At 37.6% G+C, this 23208-nt stretch overlaps 1 protein-coding gene across 3 annotated transcripts in view; it reads left to right on the top strand.

The window, feature by feature from the left end:
- ntm (neurotrimin) overlaps positions 1–18605 on the top strand; it is a 482200-nt gene extending 463595 nt beyond the window's left edge. For 2 of the 3 annotated variants that reach the window (XM_085419984.1, XM_085419983.1), the window contains 4 exons: positions 2884–3004; positions 3304–3455; positions 6038–6073; positions 9459–12076. In XM_085419984.1, the coding sequence (XP_085276110.1) occupies positions 2884–3004; positions 3304–3455; positions 6038–6073; positions 9459–9559 (410 nt within the window). In that variant the 3' untranslated portion in view covers positions 9560–12076. Of the gene's footprint in view, positions 1–2883; positions 3005–3303; positions 3456–6037; positions 6074–9458; positions 12077–18168 lie in introns of those variants that run through there. The other variant, XM_085419981.1, reaches the window with a different exon arrangement.
- The last annotated feature ends 4603 nt before the right edge of the window (positions 18606–23208 follow it).

Genomic DNA, 23208 nt, shown 5'->3' with positions numbered 1-23208 from the left:
TCATTAGATCCACTTAAAACACATTTTCAGTAACAGAGGCAAAAACAGAAAAATATGAATATCATTAACAATTTACCTGTATGACAGAGTATTAGCGACACAATAAAAAAAAGTACACAATAAGTTTCCGATACGGCATCCGTGGTAGTTTGCCTTCTTGAAACATCAACTGTAATCTCCATATTTTGATTTTTTTTCTTGAAAAAGTATTTCAGCTTTTTTGCTTGTTACCCATCTTGACCCAGATACTCAGACACATACCCAGATACTTGGATCATAAAATTACAGACCCCTGGGCAGAAATGTTTTCTGGGCCCTAGCCGACTTGTTTTGAGGATAAGATTTCTTTCTGCAATAATCAGACATATTGATAGTACACAGAATAGTTTGAAATGCAAAGGCTGTATCTTTGAGAAAAAAGTTATAAACACAACACAACTTTACTAATGTCATGGGTTGCTCTGAGGATCCACTCGCAGGACTCCGGAGTTGTGTTTTAAAAGAGACTGTTTATTTACAAGATCTTCACCAAGTGTATTTACAGACAGTGCGAGGATAGTGCTATATACAAGATGTGAGAGGCAGGGTTCCAGGGCTCCAGGGAAAACAGGGGAATCACACACGCGCTCACTACAACCTCTCTCTCCGCTAGTGACCAGTCACTCCTTCCACACTCCACACAGGGAAACATGGGGACGGGTCCGGGGAATCTAGAACACAGAGACACATGTTAACTTTCTGAGACGGAGGCACGGGAAACTTGGGCTCGACATGTACTGACTAGAGTCTTCACAACAATCCAGTGTTGAAAAGCTGACCTCCTCCCTCTAAAATACCAGTTGGTCTGATGAGGCCCAGGTGTTCCCAATCCAGGAAGGCGTGGGCCGAGGGCGTGAACCCACCATGATTTCAGCCCTGGCAAAACAGGAGAGAGAGGGAGAGAGGGGGAGAGAGAGATAGAAAAGGAGAGCCAGGAGTGGGGAGATTATGATCAGTGCCTTGCCGATCCCGCAGGTCGTGACAGCTAAATCCTCTAAAGTAACTTACATTAAATTAAAAAGGATGAAAATACTGTTTAATTAAAGTTTTTGCATGCACACCTGTTATCATCTTACTCCCTCATTCTCTCTCTCTGTCTGTCTGTTTTCCTTATGATCTTCTCATCTTTTACCTCCTTTCAACAATTCTTGCCATTGCCACAGTCTTGCTCCCAGATGAATGTTGAAGAAATAACAGAAATATTTCCTGTAAACTTGCTTTTTGGGTTATGAGGAAAGCCTGGCTTCTTCATTTAGAGCCATTCAAACCTTTGGGTCATAGATTTACCTTAATTGTGAGCTGCTAACCACAAGATTAGCTTGCATGGCAGTGGCATCTACTAGCTAGTTGACTTAGGGAGAGATCACAATGTAGATGAAAAAGGGAGAGATAGAATCTAGACTACTGTATTTAAATAAAGACTACTGTATTTGGCCAATTTTTATAATAAAAAATATCATATCTACTTTTTGATAATTTGTGGTTTAAGATTGCATGCCCATAATGCCCACTGGACAATCTGGCCCAGAAAATACTGATAAGCATCCAAACTTTTGTAGGGCTTCAGATCTCGTATAATTGATTTGCTGGTGATAACATAATTATATAAATCATGTAGAGGGACAGTGCCAGATTTGCACAGCATCAGTAAACACACTGAAGAAGTTCAGTAAACATCCATCTTTAGCCCCAGTTTGCCCAATTTATGCACATTATGAGCAATATGCTCCCCATGAATGTGTTTTATTTCCTCTGAGACAGTATATATACTTTTGTTTACTATACTATAGTTGCCATAGTTTGCTTCAGCTACATAATGTATAATGTTACTTCACGTGTCATGATAAATAACATGTCTGCACACCTCAAAACTTTCTCTAATCATAAAAGCTTTTCCATCTGCAGAACAACTACCCAGAACTACTGATTTGGTTGGAGTTTTTTTATGATCACATTATGATTTCTGACTCGGTTATAAGTTGAAGCCTGTGACCTTTATCTACAGGATTTTATTTATTATTACTACTACTACATGATTGGCTGACTGGGGTTAGGGTTAGGGTTAGAGGTATGTGTTCTGGAAGTATGCGCTATTTTAAATGAAAGATACGTTCAAATTAGAACTACTTTGTTATTAAATTAACCTATATCTAATAATAGTCTAATGCATGTAGCATGGTTAATTTACCTTTTTCTGTTTAATTGTGGGTAAATTAGCTGATTTTCAGGAAATTAATCTGCAACCTTAATCATTGGTTCATTTGTCAAACCTAAATACCAAATGCTATATAAATCATTAGCACTTAGTAATAATGATTGATGTTGCTTTTTGGCCTATTTGACAAAAAACTGATTTTGTGGCATTGAATTATACTTTATTATCACAAGTGGCATTTTCATTGTTTTCCTTTATTTTTGCAGTACAAGTTATTATTCATATTGTCTGTGTGTAGTTATCATTTTTAGTTACCACAGAGAGCCCTGAAATCAAAGCAAGTTTGAAAGGCCCATGAGCAGTAGCTGACTACTTGGGCACAGTTGCCTATATTTTGGACATACAGCTAACAACTATTATTTATATTATAATATCTCTATGATACAGAGGTAAGAAATTGATCATTAAAACCTGAACAGTTATTTTCTTCACATCATACTCTAACACTATGCAGTTTCAACACTGTACTAAGTATTATGTATAATTTGAATGATATTATCTGTTCACTTGTAGTTGTGGCATAGAGTCAAGACAGGCAAATGCCATGACCTCTGTCTCCTGCTTATCAATGCTTGTGCTGCCGTTTACTCCCACACACAACATCCCTGTGTGTTTCTGTCTGGTTGTAGATGCTCCAGCTGTGTCAGAGGGCAGAGATGTTGGAGTGACACTGGGCCAGAGAGGAGTGCTGGAGTGTGAGGCTGATGCAGTGCCTGAGGCAGATTTTGAATGGTACAAAGATAACAGAAGGTAATTGGTCTTACATTTGCATTTTAAATAGGCAAATTAAAGGTATGTGAATATGTGCGTGTGCCTTTGTGTGTGTGTGTGTGTGTGTGTGTGTGTGTGTGTGTGTGTGTGTGTGTGTGTGTGTGTGTGTGTGTGTGTGTGTGTGTGTGTGTGCACACAAGTTACTGATGGTTAATGATTTGCTGTGAAATTTATAGTCCCAATACTATCTAAACTGATTTTTTTTTTAAAAAGTGTGGGGAAAAAAAAGTCAAAAAGAAAACATGAATGATATGATTTGATATTTTTCACTCATTTAGGATCTTTAATGACTTTGATGGTATGGAGATTGTCAGTACTGGATTAGGATCAAAGCTGACCTTCTTTAATGTGTCTGATGGAGATTATGGCAACTACACCTGTGTTGCCATCAACACACTTGGGAGTTCAAATACAAGCTTCCTTCTGTTTGGTAAGTACATTTATGATACTTGACAACAGGAACTATAACTAAGATTGTGTAATATGTTAGATTTGTACAAACGTTGTTGTATGCAGTCATTTTATTTTGATGTTTAGTTGCTGCATTCGACCGTGTCCCTAGGGGTGTCCTGTGAGAGGTGCTACGGGAGGATGGGGTGTCTAGTCCATTGCTACGGGCCATTCGATCCCTATACAACCATTGCAAGAGCTTGGTTCACATTGCCGGCAATAAGTCGGATTCGTTCCCGGTGGGTAATGGGCTCTGCCAGGGCTGGCCTTTGTCACCGATTCTGTTCATAATTTTTATGGACAGGATTTCTAGGCGCAGCCAAGTGGCGGAGGGCTTTCACTTAGGTGGCCTCAGAATCTCATCTCTGCTTTTCGCAGATGATGTGGTTCTGTTGGCTTCATCGGGTGATGGCCTCCAGCTCGCACTGGAATGAGGATTAGCACATCCAAATCTGAGGCCATGGTTCTCAGCCGGAAAAGGGTGGAGTGCCCACTCCGGGTCGGGGATTAGTTCCTGCCCCAAGTGGAGGAGTTCAAGTATCTTGGGGTCTTGTTCGCGATTGATGGGAGAAGGGAGCCGGAGATCGACAGGCGGATTACTGATGCGGACGCTGCACCGGTCCGTCGTGGAGAAGAGAGAGCTGAGTGTAAAAACGAAGCTCTCAATTTACCGGTCGATCTACATCCTTACCCTCACCTATGGCCACAAGCTGTGGGTACTGACCAAAAGAACAAATGAGCTTCGTCCGAAGGTTGGCTGGCCTCTCCTTTAGAGATAAGGTGAGAAGTTCAGCCATCCGGGAGGGGCTCAGAGTAGAGCCGCTGCTCCTCCAAATCGAAAGGAGCCAGCTGAGGTGGTTCGGGCATCTGACAAGGATGCCTCCTGGGCGCCTCCTGGGTGACGTGTTCCAGGTATGTCCCACCGGGAGGAGGCCCCGGGGCAGACCCAGGACATGCTGGAGAGATTATATCTCTCGGCTGGCCTGGGAATGCCTTGGTGTTCCCCCGGATAAGCTAGAGGAGGTGGCTGGGGAGAGGGAGGTCTGGGCTTCTCTGCTTAGGCTGCTGCCCCTGCGACCCAGCCCCGGATAAAGCGGAAGAAGATGGATGGATGGATAGTTGCTGCTAATCAGGTCACTCTTGCAGTGGTCCTCATTATCACTAAGCTGGGTCTTTAATCACTGTCACATGTAGTGACCAGAATTGCACTCTACAGCCCAAGATGGTACTTGTTGTGCTGCTGTGGAGCCTCTCAAACCAGAACCTGCAGCCAGTGGAGAATTTTTTATGTACTGTACATTGAGCTCACCAAGGCTGCAAAGCAGAATAAGTCACCGAATACAGTCCAAGACGGTTTCATTAACCAAGTACTACCCTGGGTGCATGTCTTTAACTTCACTATCTCCACTGTTCTGTCCTCTGTGAAGTTATAAATCTCACCAGAAAAATTTGAGAAGTGGAGAGTTGCATCTTATTTTGAAAATGTATTGGATTCACTGTGCTGTTCCTGTGTCTGACATCATGTCCTCTTCATCTGCTCTGCTTATTTAATATGGCTTCCATCAAAAATAAGGCCAAAATATAGTCAGTGAGTGAATAGCCACTTCTGGGACTAGACTGATAAACGTTTTGTTGGCATGTTTAAGTCTATTTTTTGGCTAAAGTTCTAATTTGTATAATTTGTTAGATCCCAGGTTAGGCTTTGTTTGTTTGTTTTGTCATGATAATATATGTGTAATATTATACAGCAAATTAAGGGGACTGCTGAGCATACACCCTCGTGTGCACAATCATGGCTTATTTGTGTGTGTGGCTCCTGAGTTCTCTGCTCACACACAAGGAAAATAATTAGAATAGAATAGAATAATCCTTTAATTGTCCCACAAGGGGAAATTTGGTTGTAACAGCAGCCAAAAAGACACATATACAAACAAACAGTACACTGGACACGGAACAGAAACATACACAATTTTTCTTACATATTTACATTAAGGACAGTGGTTACTATATACAGAGAGTACTGTACAGTTATTAAATTAAATAAAAATAACTACAGGTAAGAGGCAAACCAGGTTGTAGTGCGAATTGCGTGGTAATAAATACCTGTGCTATACATATAAGTCTATAGAACTCTTGGAAATCAGTTAAGCCTGTGTCAAGCCTGTGTGAGCTTTAAATACACTGTTCTCATGTAAGCATTAAAATTCTTTCTGAAATCATACTGCCATGTCTGAATAAAGCCTTAAAAATTATTTATATGACAGACGGCCATTCAAATAATAATAAAAAAAAACCCTTACACATCTGATGGAAGGTCCTTGTTACATATTGCATTGTTAAAGGGTCTTTATTTGGAGAGTGCACAGATGTTTGCTGTTCTTAAAATTTTGATAAAATTACTTTATTTGTGGTACTTAAGACAAAGCATTTTGCCTTTAGGGCCCCACCGTTGCTTTTATGCGTTGCTGCTGTTTTGTCAGTTGAACTACCTGAAACTGATATCATTATGTTGCTTTTCTGTTTCTGACACGTTGCTCTGTTCAATTTGTTTCCCTGGTGTAGTGGTAATTGAACCCACTAGCTCAACACTTTTGCAAGGTTAGTATTCAACACCAGCATGAACGTCAGCTGTCGAGGATCAATAGTATTAATTGCATGCTGGAGCCTGTGGAACATTGCCATTTTCACAATTGTAAGTTAGGCTGCATTAGAATTTCAGAGACGATGAGTCTCTGCTACATTTGAAAAAAAGTGAAATCATTTGTCTTGGCTTTTTGAACCAGTCAAAATTGCACTTTAACCCTCTGTGGTTTTATTGAATTGACATGTTAGAGTTCTTGTGTGGTATGCAGGATCTCTGAGGACGGTGAGCAGCAAAGGAAAGTGACATATGCAAATCTGTGAAAATGGTCAATGAAGTCTGTTTCATTAACTGTGTTTCATCTTTTTCTTCTCAAACCTAACTGCCTCTCTGTGTGACATCGGCTTCATTTTGATTCTTTGCATGTGCTTTTCCTAATGTAAGTATTTATCATGTTTGTTTGTTCTTCTGTGATCCATTGTACCAATATTTGCTGCATTTCAACTGTACATGCTACAGAAGAAAACCAAACAAAATTGCAAATTTCTTGTGTGAATCTGTGCACATTTTGAGGTCCAGCACTTTAACGTGTGAAACTGCAGAGATAAACACCACACCTACTTTGCCATTTGATTTGTCCTTGTGACTGCAACCAGCAGTCCATTCACATAACAGAATTGTATTAATGACTTTGATTTGGACTATGACTATGAGTGATTTTCATTATTCTAATTATCAGTAGAGAGGATTAGGAATAATCCACTGTGGAAGGATAATTGGATACATGCCCCCAAAGGAAACTTGTGGAAAGCCAAGGGAAATGAGTAGTCATTGTTTTACCAATTTCAATGTAAAAATGATCCAAAATCCTTTTATAATACACTCATTTAGAACTTGCCTCATCCCCAAAAAGGGCATGATGAAAATATTACATGCTTTTATTCATAGAATGCATCATGCAATACTTTGGTAATTTTAGCAATGTGTTAAAAATATCAGTGCTGGAATACTGCATTTCAATTTGAATAAGTGTTTTAAATCACTTCTCAATCCTAAGAATGTCCTTGAAAAAACAACCTTGCTGAGCACGGTTCATTTTTATCCTACTAAACCTTTGAGCAGTTCATGTCATCTTGAAGAGTTTTCCTTTAAATATAGTTTTTTGACAGTGTTGTTACTTCCTCACTGAGATTACTTCCTTACTCTGCTTCTCTTTGTTCATCTTTCACTATCATCCAAACTTCATAACACTATTCACTGTTATGTGCTAAATAAATCAGATCCAAAGATGAATGATGATGATTAATTTACAGTTGCTACTTACAACAAATACAGGAAAAGAATGCATCGTAAGTGATGTTCAAAAACAAATTACAAACACAGTTTAACAAAAAAACAAACTGTAATAGAAACCTGAGGTACTTTAAAGTAGGATCCATGGCATATATCACTTGCTTTAACTTAAAACTTCAGCCAGCATGACTTTTTAACACCAGCAAGATGGACATTTTGACCCTCTGGCATTTTCAAAATCCTGTAACTCTATTAACCCTTTAAGGCCGGTCGGAGCGGGCACGTTCTGTTTTGCGTAACTATTTTTAAATCCCTGTAGAACCGGAACCGCGTAAGCTAGCGCAATAATTTTTTTTGCATATGAAACCTGACCTGAAAATTGTATAAAAAGCGCTTGCAGGAACAAAAACATAAAATAAAACTATGAAGACACTCAAAATAAATTTCCTGTTGTTGTAAACTATTTTTTGCAACTTTTTTGTATTTAAAGTTTTCAGGGATAAGCCTCTTAAATTTAAAGTAGAAATATATGTAAAAAAAAACAAAAACGATTTTCTATTTTTTTGTAGTTTATTGCACTTTTTTTCAATTAATGCAGTTACTATGGACTTAATGCATACATATTATTAAAATATGGGCTATAACAGTTGTATTGATGTATAGATACTTGAAATGCTCCCAAAAATGGCACTGCAGCATGTAAAAATATAAAGTAAGCTCTGGCGGACTTGGTTCTATGGCAGGTCTTAAAGGGTTAAAATAAAACCTGATCGTCTCAAATTTCATGACTTTTTTTTTTAAAAAAAAGGGGATTATTTATCAAATTTGGAATTTTGGAATGTTTGAGATCAAAAGAAAAACAAAATGTCCACTTTTACCTAGAACCCACCTTTGACTGTTATAACATCAGCCAAAAGCTAGTTATATGTGACTGATAAATAAATATATAGGTGACTGTAGTTAGATTAAAAAAAACAAAAAGAATGATTACTACAGGCTGAGTATGGGATTTTGAGCAGAAGCAGGGGGAGTGCGTAACTGAAAGCATGGAGAAGTGACAGGTTGCTTTCTCTTCTGAGCAGCATAGGAATTCATACCTAACGTGAACAGAGTCTAGACTGTGGAGAACTAATCCAAACAAATGAATAGTGAAATCCAGAGCACATCAGTAAAACAGGTTTTAGACCTGACCCGGACAGCTGGGGAGGTGAAGCTGCAGATTGAGAATTGGGGAGCAGTGTGAACACTGAATGGGAGGCTGCACTTTGGTGATTTTGAGGCAGATGTAAAAATGGACGCGATGATCAACTTGGACATTACTACTTTTACAATAATAATTTAAAATGCTTTTTTCTCCCCTTTTGTGTAGCCTGCGTTGAGATCAATTTTAAAATGTAAACAATCAACTGAGGGGTCAAAATCACTCCTCCTGGCAGTTACAGTGTTAATTACTGTGTTCCCAGATTCTCGCTATGCAAATATCCTGCATTTCTTTTTCCTAACTCTAAACCTTAAAAAATCTTATGTTTTGTGGCGAAACAAAAGAAGGTATAGATAATACAGTTAGTCACTTTTTCAGGCTCTTGGTTTAAGTCATTGTTAACTTTATCAGTATTAAAACATAATTGTTGCCATACAGTCTGTGGGTGTGCATTGTCAAACAACAAAGCACATTCTCAATTTCCGTCAACTGAATGTGTACTGAATTTTTGCTGATATATTAACCATTGACATTTTGTTTCTTGTTATGAATGCAAAACTGTTTGCAAGATAACCCAGGGGAACATACCATCAAAGACACAACCAGGTGTCCCTAAAATTGAACTCTAATATATTGTAGCAAAAACTTCTGCATCAAAATTGCAGTACTGTGACCTTTAAATTCTGTCTTCATGCCATCTTATTAAGATGACATACAAACCATAATAATTGTTACAGGTCTTATTACTCTTTAAGTTGTTGTTTAAAAAAAACACAAATATGTTTGTAATGCTGGATTGTTCACAGACGGGAGGTTTTACTTACTTCAAGTACTGACACACCAAAAGAAGAAAACTCCTTAGTGGTGAAACTTACCCAGATGTTTTTCCTCATTCTATCTCCTGTTAGGACCGAGAGCAGTTCAGGATGGCAGCGGCGGTGCAATGAGTGTGCACTCACACAACTGTCTCCTCTTCATTATAATTCTGTCCTTCCTGCTTAGATTTTGAAGATAAATTGAGTTGAACTCCAGTGTTTTGTGTGTGTGTGTACCTGCGTGTGTGTGTGTATGCGTGTGAGTGTGTGTAGGTGTGTGTGCGTGTGTGTGTATGTGTGTGCGTGGGAGTGTGTGTGTGTGCGTTTTTGTTTTTTCCAACTGAAACCATAAACTGATGCACATTAAGTGCATGATTTAATCTGCACTGCATTGATGTTGACCCGCTAAACAAGTATGTCATTGAGGGTCTTTTTTTTTAAGATTTCAAGGATGTAACAAATGTTTCACCTTTTAATTGAATTTTGTTGGATATTTTTCTCTTTGAATCATATTATTCTGGATTTTCTCTTTTTACCTGTGATTCTAAAAAAAAGATTTTTAAAATGGTGTCTCTTATTTTTAAAAAGTGTCTCTTAATCAAATGGATTTGTCTTGAATTTAACCACACTGAATATTCATGTCTATTCCAGGAAACAGCAAATTTACAGCAAATATAAGAAGTGAATTCTAAATACCTCAAAATTAAACTGAAAGAGTCAAACACAAGGTTGCCCTGAGGCTGAAAACCTGGTATTATCATATTTTAATGTATAATAATTATCCTTTCGTCTGGTTGTTGAAAGCAGAATTGTAGTATTTTTGTTTCCACCATTATAGTGATATATTTGCACTTGTGCTATGCTAATCTTTTTAATTATATTTTTTCAATTATGTGTAGTTTTAAATATTTTTAAGAACGGGAAATATGAACTTGTAATTATTTGGGACAAACCCCTTACTTTCATCTCTTTGTCATTTTTTGTTCTTTACTGGTACTGGTTGTATACAAAAATGTTGTCAAGATTATTATAATTATGTTAGACTTTAATATTTACAGATGGAGGGAATGTTAGCTACATTTGTATGGAGTGGACATCTGACTTAAATAATGCAGACCTATTAATGCTATTGATATTTGTTTAATATCATACCATGTATACATGCTCTAGAAATTGTTCCTGTTTATGTTCTAAACCAGCACTGGAGGGTTACAGAACAGTCGTTTTGAGTAGATTAACACAAAATAAACTCTTTCTGCATGTATTTAGACACAAATGACCCAAAGACTATATTTCATAAACTTCCTGTTTTTCAAATCACCAAACAAAGACCCTGATTTTTAAGTATTGTCTTCTCATTAACTTCAGAGTAAACTAGAGGTCTTCATGGGTACAAAAATGTCTGTCTGTGCAAAAATGTACCACAGTGAATTAAAGTGGATTTGCCTATTTTTTTTAATATTGACCCAGAAATAATATAGAAATAACACCTGGGTTAAAAAAAGGTCAGAAAAAATAGGTCAGAAATAAAGACTATATGTAAAACGTGGCATAACTGCAAATGAGCATTTATGCCACTGTGACATAATTGCTCATTTGCAGTCTTAAGAGTTCCTTTTTCATTGACAACCTGAGGAAATTATTCACTACCATACAATAGTAACTAGAAGCATACATTGTTTCATCATTATCTGTAAATTAAACTATAATGCACAAAGTGAAGATCATATTAGACTGAAGCTGTATTGAAAGTAGGAACTGAGACCATAAACTTATAAGAAAAGGGTTGAATTAGCAAACATTTTGCAGTAAAGACTTTCAGACTTCTGTTGATTTGGACTTTATAAATTAAGCAATTATTCTTAGCCTATTAGAATGAAAGCAGATTTAAGGTACTTTTGCTGCCACTTCACGATTTAGACTTATAGGCTAAGACCCATCTTTAGTATTTTGTCCCAGTCCTATACAGATCTACTGACATGGGTAGACTCATGAAGACCTTTAGAGTAAATGTGTTGTCTTTTGACACGAGTAAAATACAAAATCATTGATACTCTTAAACCAAAATGTACAGTATAGGAGTCAGATTGTGAGATGTTGGTCAGAAGATTTAATAATTTTAGACTTTACTGTAGAGTATGCAAGCCAACTGCAATAACTGAGACTGATTAAAGGTCTCAGCAAATAGGCCACAACAGTTCTTATCACCTGATATATAACTTGCATTAACAGAAAAGACAGAATATATGAGAAAACCTGAAAATCATATGTTTCAATATGGACAAACATCAGTGCAGGCAGAGTGTCACAGGCAGCAAACAATCAGCAGACCTCCTTTACCATATTTCATTGTGAGCATGAGAATTTTATGCAACAATCTGTAACCTCTCACAAAATGACAGGAAGAATTAAAGCTGGTAATTTCTCTCTTTCATATCTCTCAATTTGAAAAGAGATTTGTACCAATTGGCAGACTGTACTTAACATGGGTATGCTTTTTTGTTATTTAGTGACAATAACAAAAAATGTACATCTGGTGTTGAACTACTGGCTTTTGTAATGAAAGGGATTGTTTTAAGACATTGTGCATCCCTTGCAAAATGCTGTTTGTTTTTACTGTCAGTTTCTATCAGAGTTTTGCAATTGAAGGTTTCCATTAACACTGCAACAAACAAAAACAGTGAATTAAAACAAATTACTATGTCTGTTTAATGATGGGAGATGTTGCCTTTCTTATCTTCTGAACGTTCATCACACCTAAAAGGAGGAAAGGGTACACAAAAGCAATGACCTCTGTTCTTTTAATATACATTTTTTGCCCCCTTTCTCAGTCTTTTCCCTCTGGCTTGTGTCAGCACCACTGAGGCCCTAGTCCATCATCCACATTCCCCTACCTCTATCTTTCTTTTCTTTCCATGGTTTTTGGGGATAACAACCTTTTCACTCCTTGGTGTGAAAAGAAGAGCCAACATCCAAATCAGAGAGGCATGAAACGGGTCGTTTTAGAAACTGATCAGGATAATCACGACCTGAATCTGACAGGCTAATCATTGTTTGTTTTCACATATCAGAGAGAGGGAGGGACAGAGCGAGACTGCAGAACATTATTTATCTCTAGCACTCCAATGTTTGGAAATGACATGGTAATTATTCCATCCTGGGTTGAAAGAAGGCACTACCAATCACACGTCTATCCTGCACAGTCATTTTATGACAAGATTCACCACATTTAAGATGGACTCACATCACCTCATAGGGAAGTTTTTGCAGTGATCCATTCAATACTACCTATAAGCAAATGTTTATCATCTAGCCAGATTTTTTAATAGCGCAGCAATAAACACCTGAAAGTCTTATTTCGATTTTCCAGTACATTTGCTGCTGAGTACTTGCTCACACTTAGTAGCACATGTACAGTTTGATCACTATCTCACAAGGTAATCGAAACTGTGAGAATTAAAAATACGACTTTAGAACTCTACAAATTTTTTATATCAAATACACCTGTTTATGAACTTGCAGTAAGATCTCTCACCATGGATAAAATTTTGCAAATTGCTTAACACTGAGCTAAGAATGTGAAAAAAATCTTGATGCATTCTTAATCATCCAGGTAAAAAAAATCCCCAAACGTTGATTCTGTTCATGTGGACGTAACGCTTTCAGTGGGAGAAATGTTTTGTCACTCATCCAAGTGACTTCTTCAGTCTCAGCTGACCCCACCTTCTTCAAATCAAACAAAATTGATGGCAAACATTTATGCTGGTTTGTGCTTCTAAAATGTTAGTTTGTAATGCTTTTGTAAGAACATTAATGAAAGTTTCAAGGTCAAAAGCCCGTATTTACCTTTTCTAATAAAAAACATCCCTATGTTGTTCTGATTAATTTGTATTTTGTTAATGCATAGTCTATTTTAACTATTACGGTGAACCTATTTTTTTTTTTACTTTTGAGACTGTGATCATGATAAAAATATCATGGTTTATGTTTCACAATGTTTTCACAATAAAGAAAGGTGCTGGGTGACCTTGGATGACCTCTAGGAACTTTTATTAATATATTTGAAATTATTAAATTATTATTTATTAACAACCAGAGACCAAAGACTATTCTTCAATGACAACTGATCAGTGGCCATCAGTACCATTCATAGAGAGTTGGGAAATGGCTGCAATCACAGCATTGTAAGATAGCGAAAGATGTACCCTTAGGCTCCTTCCTCAATTCAGAGATGGTCTTTCCCTTTTCACGTAAATGGCCTCCTTCACTCCCCACTCAAACTAGCACTCCTCCCTGTCCAGGATGTGTACCGGTACAGCTTCATCCTACAGGTTAGTGGAAAGAGTATGCACCAGCCTGTAGGATTATATAGACTGCAAAGTCTTGGCCTGATGAGTTACCTCTTGTTGTGCCATCTACTTTGCCAGAGGTTGTTTGGTTTCCCCGATGTATAAATCATGGCAATTCTTCTGGCACTTAGCAGCGTACACTACATTACTCTGTTTGTATCTGGTGATTTGATCCTTGGGGTAGACCAGTTTTTGGCGCATTTACTCAAGGCCATCTTGATATGATGTTTTTCTGCTTCCTTGGCTGCTGTATCTGTGGGGATGGTGTTCGCTCTATGTTGTACCATCCTGATCACAACCAGTTTTTGCTTTAGTGGATGATGAGAGTTAAACCTTGAATACTGATCCATATGCGTAGGTAGACGGTACACATCAACTTTTAAATGACCCCCATTACTGATGAAAATCTTACAGTTTAAGAAGGCTAGTCTGTCATTTTTCATATCCTCCCTGGTGAACTTGATGTGTTTGTCTACCGAGTTAATGTGATCAGTGAATTGTGGTACATCCTGAGATTGTCATCCACATACCTGAGCCAATGACTTGGTGGTTTTCCTTACCTGGATGCATCAAGACATTTTAACCCACTTTGGCAAAGACTGCCTAAAGCTACTACATGAGTACGAGAAAACAGCAAGTAAGATAGCTGACTCCAGGATCCACCTGAGATTCAGCCTCAGATGCAGACAAAACAGGATTACTCCTAAAATTCTGCCAATGAGATCATAAGTTCAAGGCCTCCAAGAAACAAAAATCCCCCAGAAGGCACAGAACACAACATTTTGGGAACGATAAGTATCATCCATGATCAGAGGATGACATAGAGAAGAGTCAATGCCTGTCAGATCATTGTTGAAAATCCAACTGGATTATATTTTCTAAAGCTTTCGTGTTGGTCTGAGATGTACAAAGCTAAGAGTAAAAGGTAATTTTAATTTCATTGTTTTCAAATCCCTGTTGTTCCAAACACAGAAAAGGGAAAAGCATGTGGAGAAAACCTATGCATGCTGCCTCTTTACAGGCTTATTTTGGATTTTTTTAAGCCTTTTGTATTACCTAGTGCCAGTGTTCTTGATCCGATATGGACATTGTCAGCCTCAAGGTTAGACAAGCTGGCTTGCAGAGCAGTTAAATAAAGACAGTCAAATTGCATGTTGCGAGGCAGTGTAATGATTTGTGCCACACAACACAGCTAATTTCCCATTTAATGCACATTTAGTTGAAAAACCAAAACAAAATCTTTCTTTGTCCTCATGTTGTCCAGTTGGTCTTAACTAGGTTCACTTTAATTCAAATTCTGTTGTAATTAAACTTTTAATGTTTCCCTTTAATGTGACTACTATGGTTCAAGGGTTTGTGCTAAAATAGAAATTGCATGTGTTTTGGATAACCTTCCAGCTAACCTTAATGCAGGCGTATTTATATTCATCTTTGCAGACTATTTTGATTGTTCAAGTCTTTGAACAGCTTCATGATGTTTCTGTCTGCAGGTTTCTGTTTTGGAATAACAACATTTTGATTGTTTCCTGTAATACAGCCACAGGCAGCACTGGCTAACAGTGACAAATCATAGCTACATTAGCTTGATACTTAATTAATTTTCAATTCTTGGACATTCAAAGGAACTACACTAGTTTGAAATACATCTGAATTTTCCTTTAAGTAAGAAGTCTGACCTTGTGTGATGATTACAGTGTTTTGCTAAATGTCATTTTTTTTATAAATAAAATAGAATTAAATTGAAATTTAATTTAAGAAATCATTCCCTTTAGTAATTAAAAGTCAAAAACTGATTGTGAAAGACTGCACTATTACATTTAGTTTTTAGAAAATAATTTAAATATTTTTTTTGTCTTGTCACTCTTTGCCCTTTATCTTTTCTTTCCCCTCACCCCAAACCAGCCATTGCAGATGGCCACCCTTCCCTAGGCCTGGTTCTGTCAGAGGTTTCTTTCGTTAAAACTGAGTTTTTCCATCCCACTTTCTAGAAGTGCTTACACTTAAGGGGTTGGCAGATTATTGAGATTTTCCCTTTAATGTTGTAGGATCTTTACTCTACAATATACAGTATAAAGCACCTTGAGATGATTGTGGTAGTTTTTGTGCTTTGGCGCTATGTAAATGGAAATAAACTGAAACGAGTTGAATTAAAATTGATTCTTTTTCCACATGCTATGCACTTTCAGCAACTGCACATAATATGCATCTCTTTCAGGCAAACTCAACACAACAGGAGCTGACATACCTATTTAAATTGGAAATAAGCAACCACAGTAACAATTAATCTCTCAGACAAATTGAAGGCAGGCATATTGCATTTTTTTTGTGTCTGCACTATGTTAGAGCAATGGCTCCCAATTCCCACCAAGCATGACTTTAAAAAAAATTATATGCAAGTCCTAATCAAGCCAAACCCATGACAAAATCCAGGCGAATGAGCAGAGGATCTTAGAAATACATATTTCTGATCCTGCACCAGCATTCATTTATGAAAACGCACTGAGAAGTGCTGGATACACATAATTTTTTTCTTTCTGTGAGCCAATTTTGAATCACAGCCCACTAAGATTTGTATTTTGGAAGCATTGCATGTTCATGTTTATATGACCAATTACAAACATCTGTCTCAACTGCCCGGAGATTATCTTAGCAGATTCATGACATTGTCTCACAATATGTTGGGATTCATTTTTGGATTATTTACATGACTAAAATTCTACCCTACACTGAAAAAAGGCCATGTTTGATTTACTTGATTCAATAGTGGACATTGGCTGCACACAAATGTTTTGCTTTGGCAGAAACTTAAACAACTGAGTTAAATCAACACAACTTTTCATATTCAATAAAACTGTGCATTTTGTGTTCATAAAACACGATTGAAACATGTTTAGATGAAGTAAATTGAGCTCTTGGAATATTTTAATCCTTCGCACTTTTGTCATTTTATTTCAACACTATTCAATAACTTTTACCCCAATACTACTTGGTCACTTACAGTAAATACTACTTGAAGGTAGTTGTATAGAGTTGTTGGTCATATGTATTTTATTGATGAAAAATGTGTGCTCATATTTAAGGCTGACAGTAATAAAATGTTGTCTCTTAATATTTTGTGATTTCTTGTCTTTATTTAGTGTTAATGGGTTGTTCAGAGTAAATAGTGATAGGAAGAAATCAAATTGCTGGCATGCTGCACCGCCAATAGACTAGTGATGGGATTTCCGGTTCAGCTCACTAAAAAGAACCGGCTCTTCGGGTTGTTTTGTTGCTTTAATTGATTTATTATTAACAATAATATAAAATTATGCACAAAAGGAATTACTAATGTAAAAAACAGTGGTTTTATTTATATAGGTTTATATATAAATATTTACGGTGGCCCCTAGAGACAAAGCACGTACAAACTCCAAAGCAAGTACAAACTCCAAAACACTTTTCTAGCATGAGCTGAACTTCCAAAACAGAGCTACCTAGATCACTTACATTACACAATTGAAAGCAAATGTGTATTGTTTGTGTATTTATACACAAGCACTCATATATATTCAAATAATTTTAAAAAAAACTTTAACATTTACCTGTTATTACCACACACCAAATCCGTTTGTTGGTACTTGCTGGCTTGTGTAGCCACTAGGTAACAAAAGGTCAACACTGCACCTAGCATCCTGGGGTCCGTTCTTCGTACCTCGCTAAGTAAGTTAGCTGGATTTGATTGTTGACGATTTCGCGTGATCTTGGATCGTTCGGTTCTCCGAAGCTCATCCGGGACTTGCTGTCATAGCAACAGATCTGTAAGCGTAAACCTGCTTGGGAGCAAGATTGATAAGGAGAGTTTTCAGAATTCAGCGTATATTGCGGGATAGACAGGATCCTTTAGCTCAGTGTGACAGTGTGCTCATAGAGAGATATCGATTTTCCTGTGAGGGTATTATTTACTTAACCAACTTGTTGGATCCCTATGTTAAGAGTTCCACTCACCGTAGTCGGGCATTAACAACTGCACAAACTGTGTGCATTGCCTTGCATTTCTTTGCGAGTGGCACGTTTCTGTACGCTGTTGGAGATGCAGAGAACATTGGCAAAAGTGCTGTCTGCCGTTCCATTCGCAAAGTATACCTGGCACTCAAGCATTTCCTGGGTGTGTTTGTCAAAAGGTTGTCAAACAGGGATTTTTTTTTCTATTGCAGGTACATTAAATTCGATAATGAATGTGATGCAATCATGACCTATGTCTGTAACTATAGCTCGATTGTCAGCACACCGATGGTGTGTGACTCTATGTGCCATATCACAAATGTGGAAGCTAAATGGCCCGGATCAGTGCATGACTCAGGAATTTTCAGAGTCAGGGTTATGCACATTATTTGAGTGTGGTAAGAAAAAGAGACTTATTTTGATATTTCATACTTATTTTGGGCCTAACATAACAGCATTTCTCCATTACACAGGGGCCTACGATGGGATTCTCCTTGGAGACAGGGGTTATGCATGCAGGCAGTACTTCATGACACCGTTCCCTGACCCCAACCCTGGGCCACAAACCCGCTACAATGCAGCTCTAGCCAGGACAAGGGCACGCATTGAAATGACCTTTGGGCAAATAAAGGGAAGATTTCAGTGTCTGAAAAGTCTGAGGGTTGCACCTGACAGGGCATGTGACATTATTGTTGCATGTGCCGTACTGCACAACATTGCCACCATCAGAAAGGAGAGGACTCCTGTGGTGGAGGTGCAGCCTGATGATGACCTCCAGCCAGTGCACTTGGACCAACCTAGTGGCAGAGCTGCACGGGACAGAATTGTGCAACACAATTTCGAATATTAAAAACATGAAAAAACATATTTTTCATTGAAATTTATTTCAGCATCTTTTTCTGTCTCATCAAAAAAAAGCCAGTCATCATTTGCCAGGAAAAAAATCATATATACTGTATCACGCAAGGTCATCAATAGTGCTCTGTATGAAAGTGTATTTTTACTTACTCTGAAGTTCCTTTTGAAGGAACTCGATTTCTAGTTGAACTTTTTGCCTCATTAGAGCTTGAAGTTCGATTTCACCTAGAAGCTTTTGTTTCTTTGGCTCAGTATACTCCATTTTTTGCTGGAGACTTCTCTTATAGAGCAAACGAATGTCACCCTGTTTCAACTGTAGAGACAACATTTAACGGTCAATACATGTCATATAGGAAGTAAAATTAATTACAAGACTGCCCACCTCTGTATCAGGCCTCTCTGCCGGCCTCTTTGCCTGCAAATCATACTGCAGTCAGAAACACATAGAAGTATACAAGTAGATACAAATTCAGGCCAAATTATGCATGCACTTACAGGGACTTCCTCCAAACCACAGTCATCTAACAGGGTTGCTTCACTGTCCTGTGCAATGGAAACAAAATGGTGTTACAAAGGGATGTGGTACAGCCTATTGGTCTAAATAATTTAAAAAAAGATTTTTATATACACAAATATACATATATATATATCCCAACTTACTGTGCATGCTTCAGTCACCCCTTGCATTGGAACAGGTAAAAGGGATGGAGTGTTATGTAAAACTACACACTAAAAAACCCACGATGTCAATAAATGTCAAAGTACAAAAAGCATTTTAATTAAGGCAACAACCAAATATTTTACATTGTACAAATAGAATTATGAGCTCATTTACCAGTTATGAAAGTGCTGCTGCTACTGCACCCCGGCTGCTGGTCTAAGGAAGAGCTGCCCCCAGGGATGCCCTCAACAATGGGTCTGGTGGCATTCAATCCTAGGGCCAGCTCCTCTGCCGGGGTGTGACAAGGGGGTGCAGGACCACCACCTGTCTTTTTTTGCTCTGCCCTTTTCTTGGTTGCTGTTATAAATAAACAAACAGATTATTTCAGGGTCTCTTTTCAAGAGACTAAAAGCAATATAAGTGATAAATATTACCATTCTGTAGAATATTCTTATATTTCACTTTTATTTGTTCCCATTTTCTAGTGGGTCCTGTTGTGGCTCTAATGTGAAAGAGGATATAATGTAATATAATATAATATGATATAATATAATATAATATGATATAATGTAATATAATATAATAAATTACTTACGAGTTTAATTTGTCAGCAACTTTCTGCCAGTCCTCTCTCCTTGCTTTTGCAGCCTTTGCAGTGTTCCCTTGTGTTTTAATTAAACTCTGAAACTCCTGAAACCCCTCAATAAAGAGTTCTTGCTCTGCTGGATGTGTCATTTGATCTTGGATGTAGTAAGCGAGGTACGAAGAACGGACCCCTGGAGCACTTTCTGTTGTCTTTTGTATGTGTTTTGAGTTTTTATGTGCTTCTGGAGTTTTTACGTGTTTTGCAGTTTTTACGTGCTTTGTCTGTAGGGGCCACCGTAAATATACTTTTATTTATTCACTCCACATAAAATGTAATAAATAAATCATATAATACAAAAACCAACATTTCAATTTTTAACTATTTAAATTTTCAGCTTTTTCCGTCAAAAATTTTAAAGTGAAACAACACAAAACACTGCAAACCACAACACAATTAAATATAAATTAAAATATGAAAACAATAAGAAGATGCATATTCTCTGTCATATGGGCCTGCATGAATAAACTTTCTGAATCCTTTATCATCTGCAACTGAAAATAGTTGTGGATGATTACTATACCTTTCTAATGTGACGTTGTTGCCCCTGGCTCTCTCTCTCTCCCTCCCGCTCTGTTCCTGTGCTACTGAGTGTAACTACCGCCCCTCCCCCCTCATCCCAGCGTAAAGCACAAGGCTTGCATGCTGAGTGAAGCGGAAAAAAAGTGTGAGAGAGAGGGTGAGAGAAAGAAAAAAAAAAAACAACCCACGGCTCGCGACAAGGAGCTGGCTCACGTCGTTCACGTCAAAGATCCGGTTCTAAGAGCCATTTCATTTGTGACCGACACATCACTACAATAGACTTTATCATGAAAAAAACTGCAAGATCCTCTACAATTGGATCAAGTCAAGTAAGGAACAAGTCAAACTTATTGGTTTCTTATCCCTCAGAGGTCCTGACCTTGGACTGAGCTCATTGTCGTATGCCTGATACATTACCAACAACCACTAACTGTAGTTTTTTAAATCACATCAATATGTCTTACAGCCTGCACACAGTATTGTCTAAGTGTACTGGTACATCAATAATGTATAACCACAGCTGGACATCACCCATAACATTCTGAATGTGTCTCTCTTCCTCAACTATGAAATCTACTATAACTGCAAGGAGAAGCATTTTTCTATTCTCCTTCATTCATATTGAAAAGAAATGTACTGGAATCTTTGTTACTAGGAGAGATGCTTGTGACCTGAAGAAATACTTCTACACAACTGGGTAATAAATAATGTAAACCCGTGTCTATTATGAGCTCAGCATTGTAGGTTTTGTGCTTTTTTGTAAGCAGCGACAGAAACCCCCAACTAAAGAAATGCTTAGCGGTTATACCCCACAGCTCTACTTCAGTCTCAACAAATATTTAATTCATGCAAACATCTGTTCTCTGCTGCTGAGGGCTGCTCATTACATTAGAGACTCAACACAGTAATGTTACTTAAAAGATGAAAGCGTTTTCTTAGCCTTTTGTTAAAGGTCAGTGTTCCTTAAATCAAAGTTAAATGTGTAATTTAACAACTGTGAAAATGACTGAATGAATACTATTAAGCTTAAGTCACCTAAACTATCATATTAAGTAAAAGCTGTTAAGTAGTGAAGATGCTTTATTCACTCCAAATATGTTTAAATTGGGGTTATATGAGCAGTGACTTTTACGGAAAGGTAAACAGAGCTACTTATAAGTGCTTTATCCATCCATCCATCCATTCGCTTCCGCTTGTCCTTTTCAGGGTTGCGGGGGGTGCTGGAGCCTATCCCAGCTGTGCTTTATATTTAGTTTAATGTCCAGCATGTGGTGGCTATCCTGTGAGGACCACATATCTCCCCAAAAAACAAACAAACCTGTTGTTCATGAACTAAAACAAGGGCCTATACCTTGATGTTTTTAAACTATATTGACTATATTAATAACAAAGAAAATCAGCTGCATTAAAAAGCTTAACCACTGTGTTTGTTGGCCTAAGAACTCACCTTTGAACTGTCACTGGCTACAACAGCGAGATTACGTAAAACATCCCATTGGTACTATAAATATAAAGCCTGGAATAAACTAGACATTCAAAACTGTGTTTACCTTTATGAACTGTTATTATTATCCACTATAAATAAATGCACTGTCGTCAATTGGAACCTTGCGTGTGAGCCCTGCTTCTACCTTGACAAAGACAGGATGTTTTTTATTTTAGAGATATTGGGCAAATGGAAGAAAACAGTCCAAAATATTTATTCAGTATTTGGATTAAAGGACATATCCTGGTCAAAAATGACGCCATGATTCTTCAGTGTTACATGAAGCCAGGTCAATGCCATCCAGAGTAAGCATCTGTTAAAATACCATGTTTCTAAGATTACAAAAATCTCAGTTGTATCTGAATTTAGAAGCAGAAAATTACCCACCTTCCTTTCATATCTAAAATTCTTAAAAATTCTTGAGTAGTTGTCAAACAGCTAACAGATCATCTGCAGGGGAATGGCTTATTTGAATTCAATTCAAATCAATTTTATTTATATAGCGCCAAATCACAACAACAGTCGCCTCAAGGCGCTTCATAGATACAGAGAAAAACCCAACAATCATATGACCCCCTATGAGCAAACACTTTGGCAACAGTGGGAAGGAAAAACTCCCTTTTAACAGGAAGAAACCTCCGACAGAACCAGTCTCAGGGGGCGGCCATCTGCTGCGACTGGTTGGGGTGAGAGAAGGAAGACAGGATAAAAGACATGCTGTGGAAGAGAGACAGAGGTTAATAACAGATATGATTCAATGCAGAGAGGTCTATTAACACATAGTCAGTGAGAAAGGTGACTGGAAAGGAAAAACTCAATGCATCATGGGAATCCCCGGCAGCCTACGTCTATTGCAGCATAACTAAGGGAGGATTCAGGGTCACCTGGTTGAGCCCTAACTATATGCTTTAGCAAAAAGGAAAGTTTTAAGCGTAATCTTAAAAGTAGAGATACAGGGAGTGCAGAATTATTAGGCAAGTTGTATTTTTGAGGAATAATTGTATTATTGAACAACAACCATGTTCTCAATGAACCCAAAAAACTCATTAATATCAAAGCTGAATGTTTTTGGAAGTAGTTTTTAGTTTGTTTTTAGTTTTAGCTACTTTAGGGGGATATCTGTGTGTGCAGGTGACTATTACTATTATTAGGCAACTTAACAAAAAACAAATATATACCCATTTCAATTATTTATTTTTACCAGTGAAACCAATATAACATCTCCACATTCACAAATATACATTTCTGACATTCAAAAACAAATCAGCGACCAATATAGCCACCTTTCTTTGCAAGGACACTCAAAAGCCTGCCATCCATGGATTCTGTCAGTGTTTTGATCT

The sequence above is a fragment of the Rhamphochromis longiceps genome, linkage group LG10, assembly GCF_057381845.1.
Source record: "Rhamphochromis longiceps isolate RC_006_pf linkage group LG10, R_longiceps_female_GT1.1, whole genome shotgun sequence".
NCBI classification, from domain to species: domain Eukaryota; kingdom Metazoa; phylum Chordata; class Actinopteri; order Cichliformes; family Cichlidae; genus Rhamphochromis; species Rhamphochromis longiceps.
Note: the sequence above shows the minus strand (reverse complement) of the source record. Positions and strands in the feature narration are given on the sequence as shown.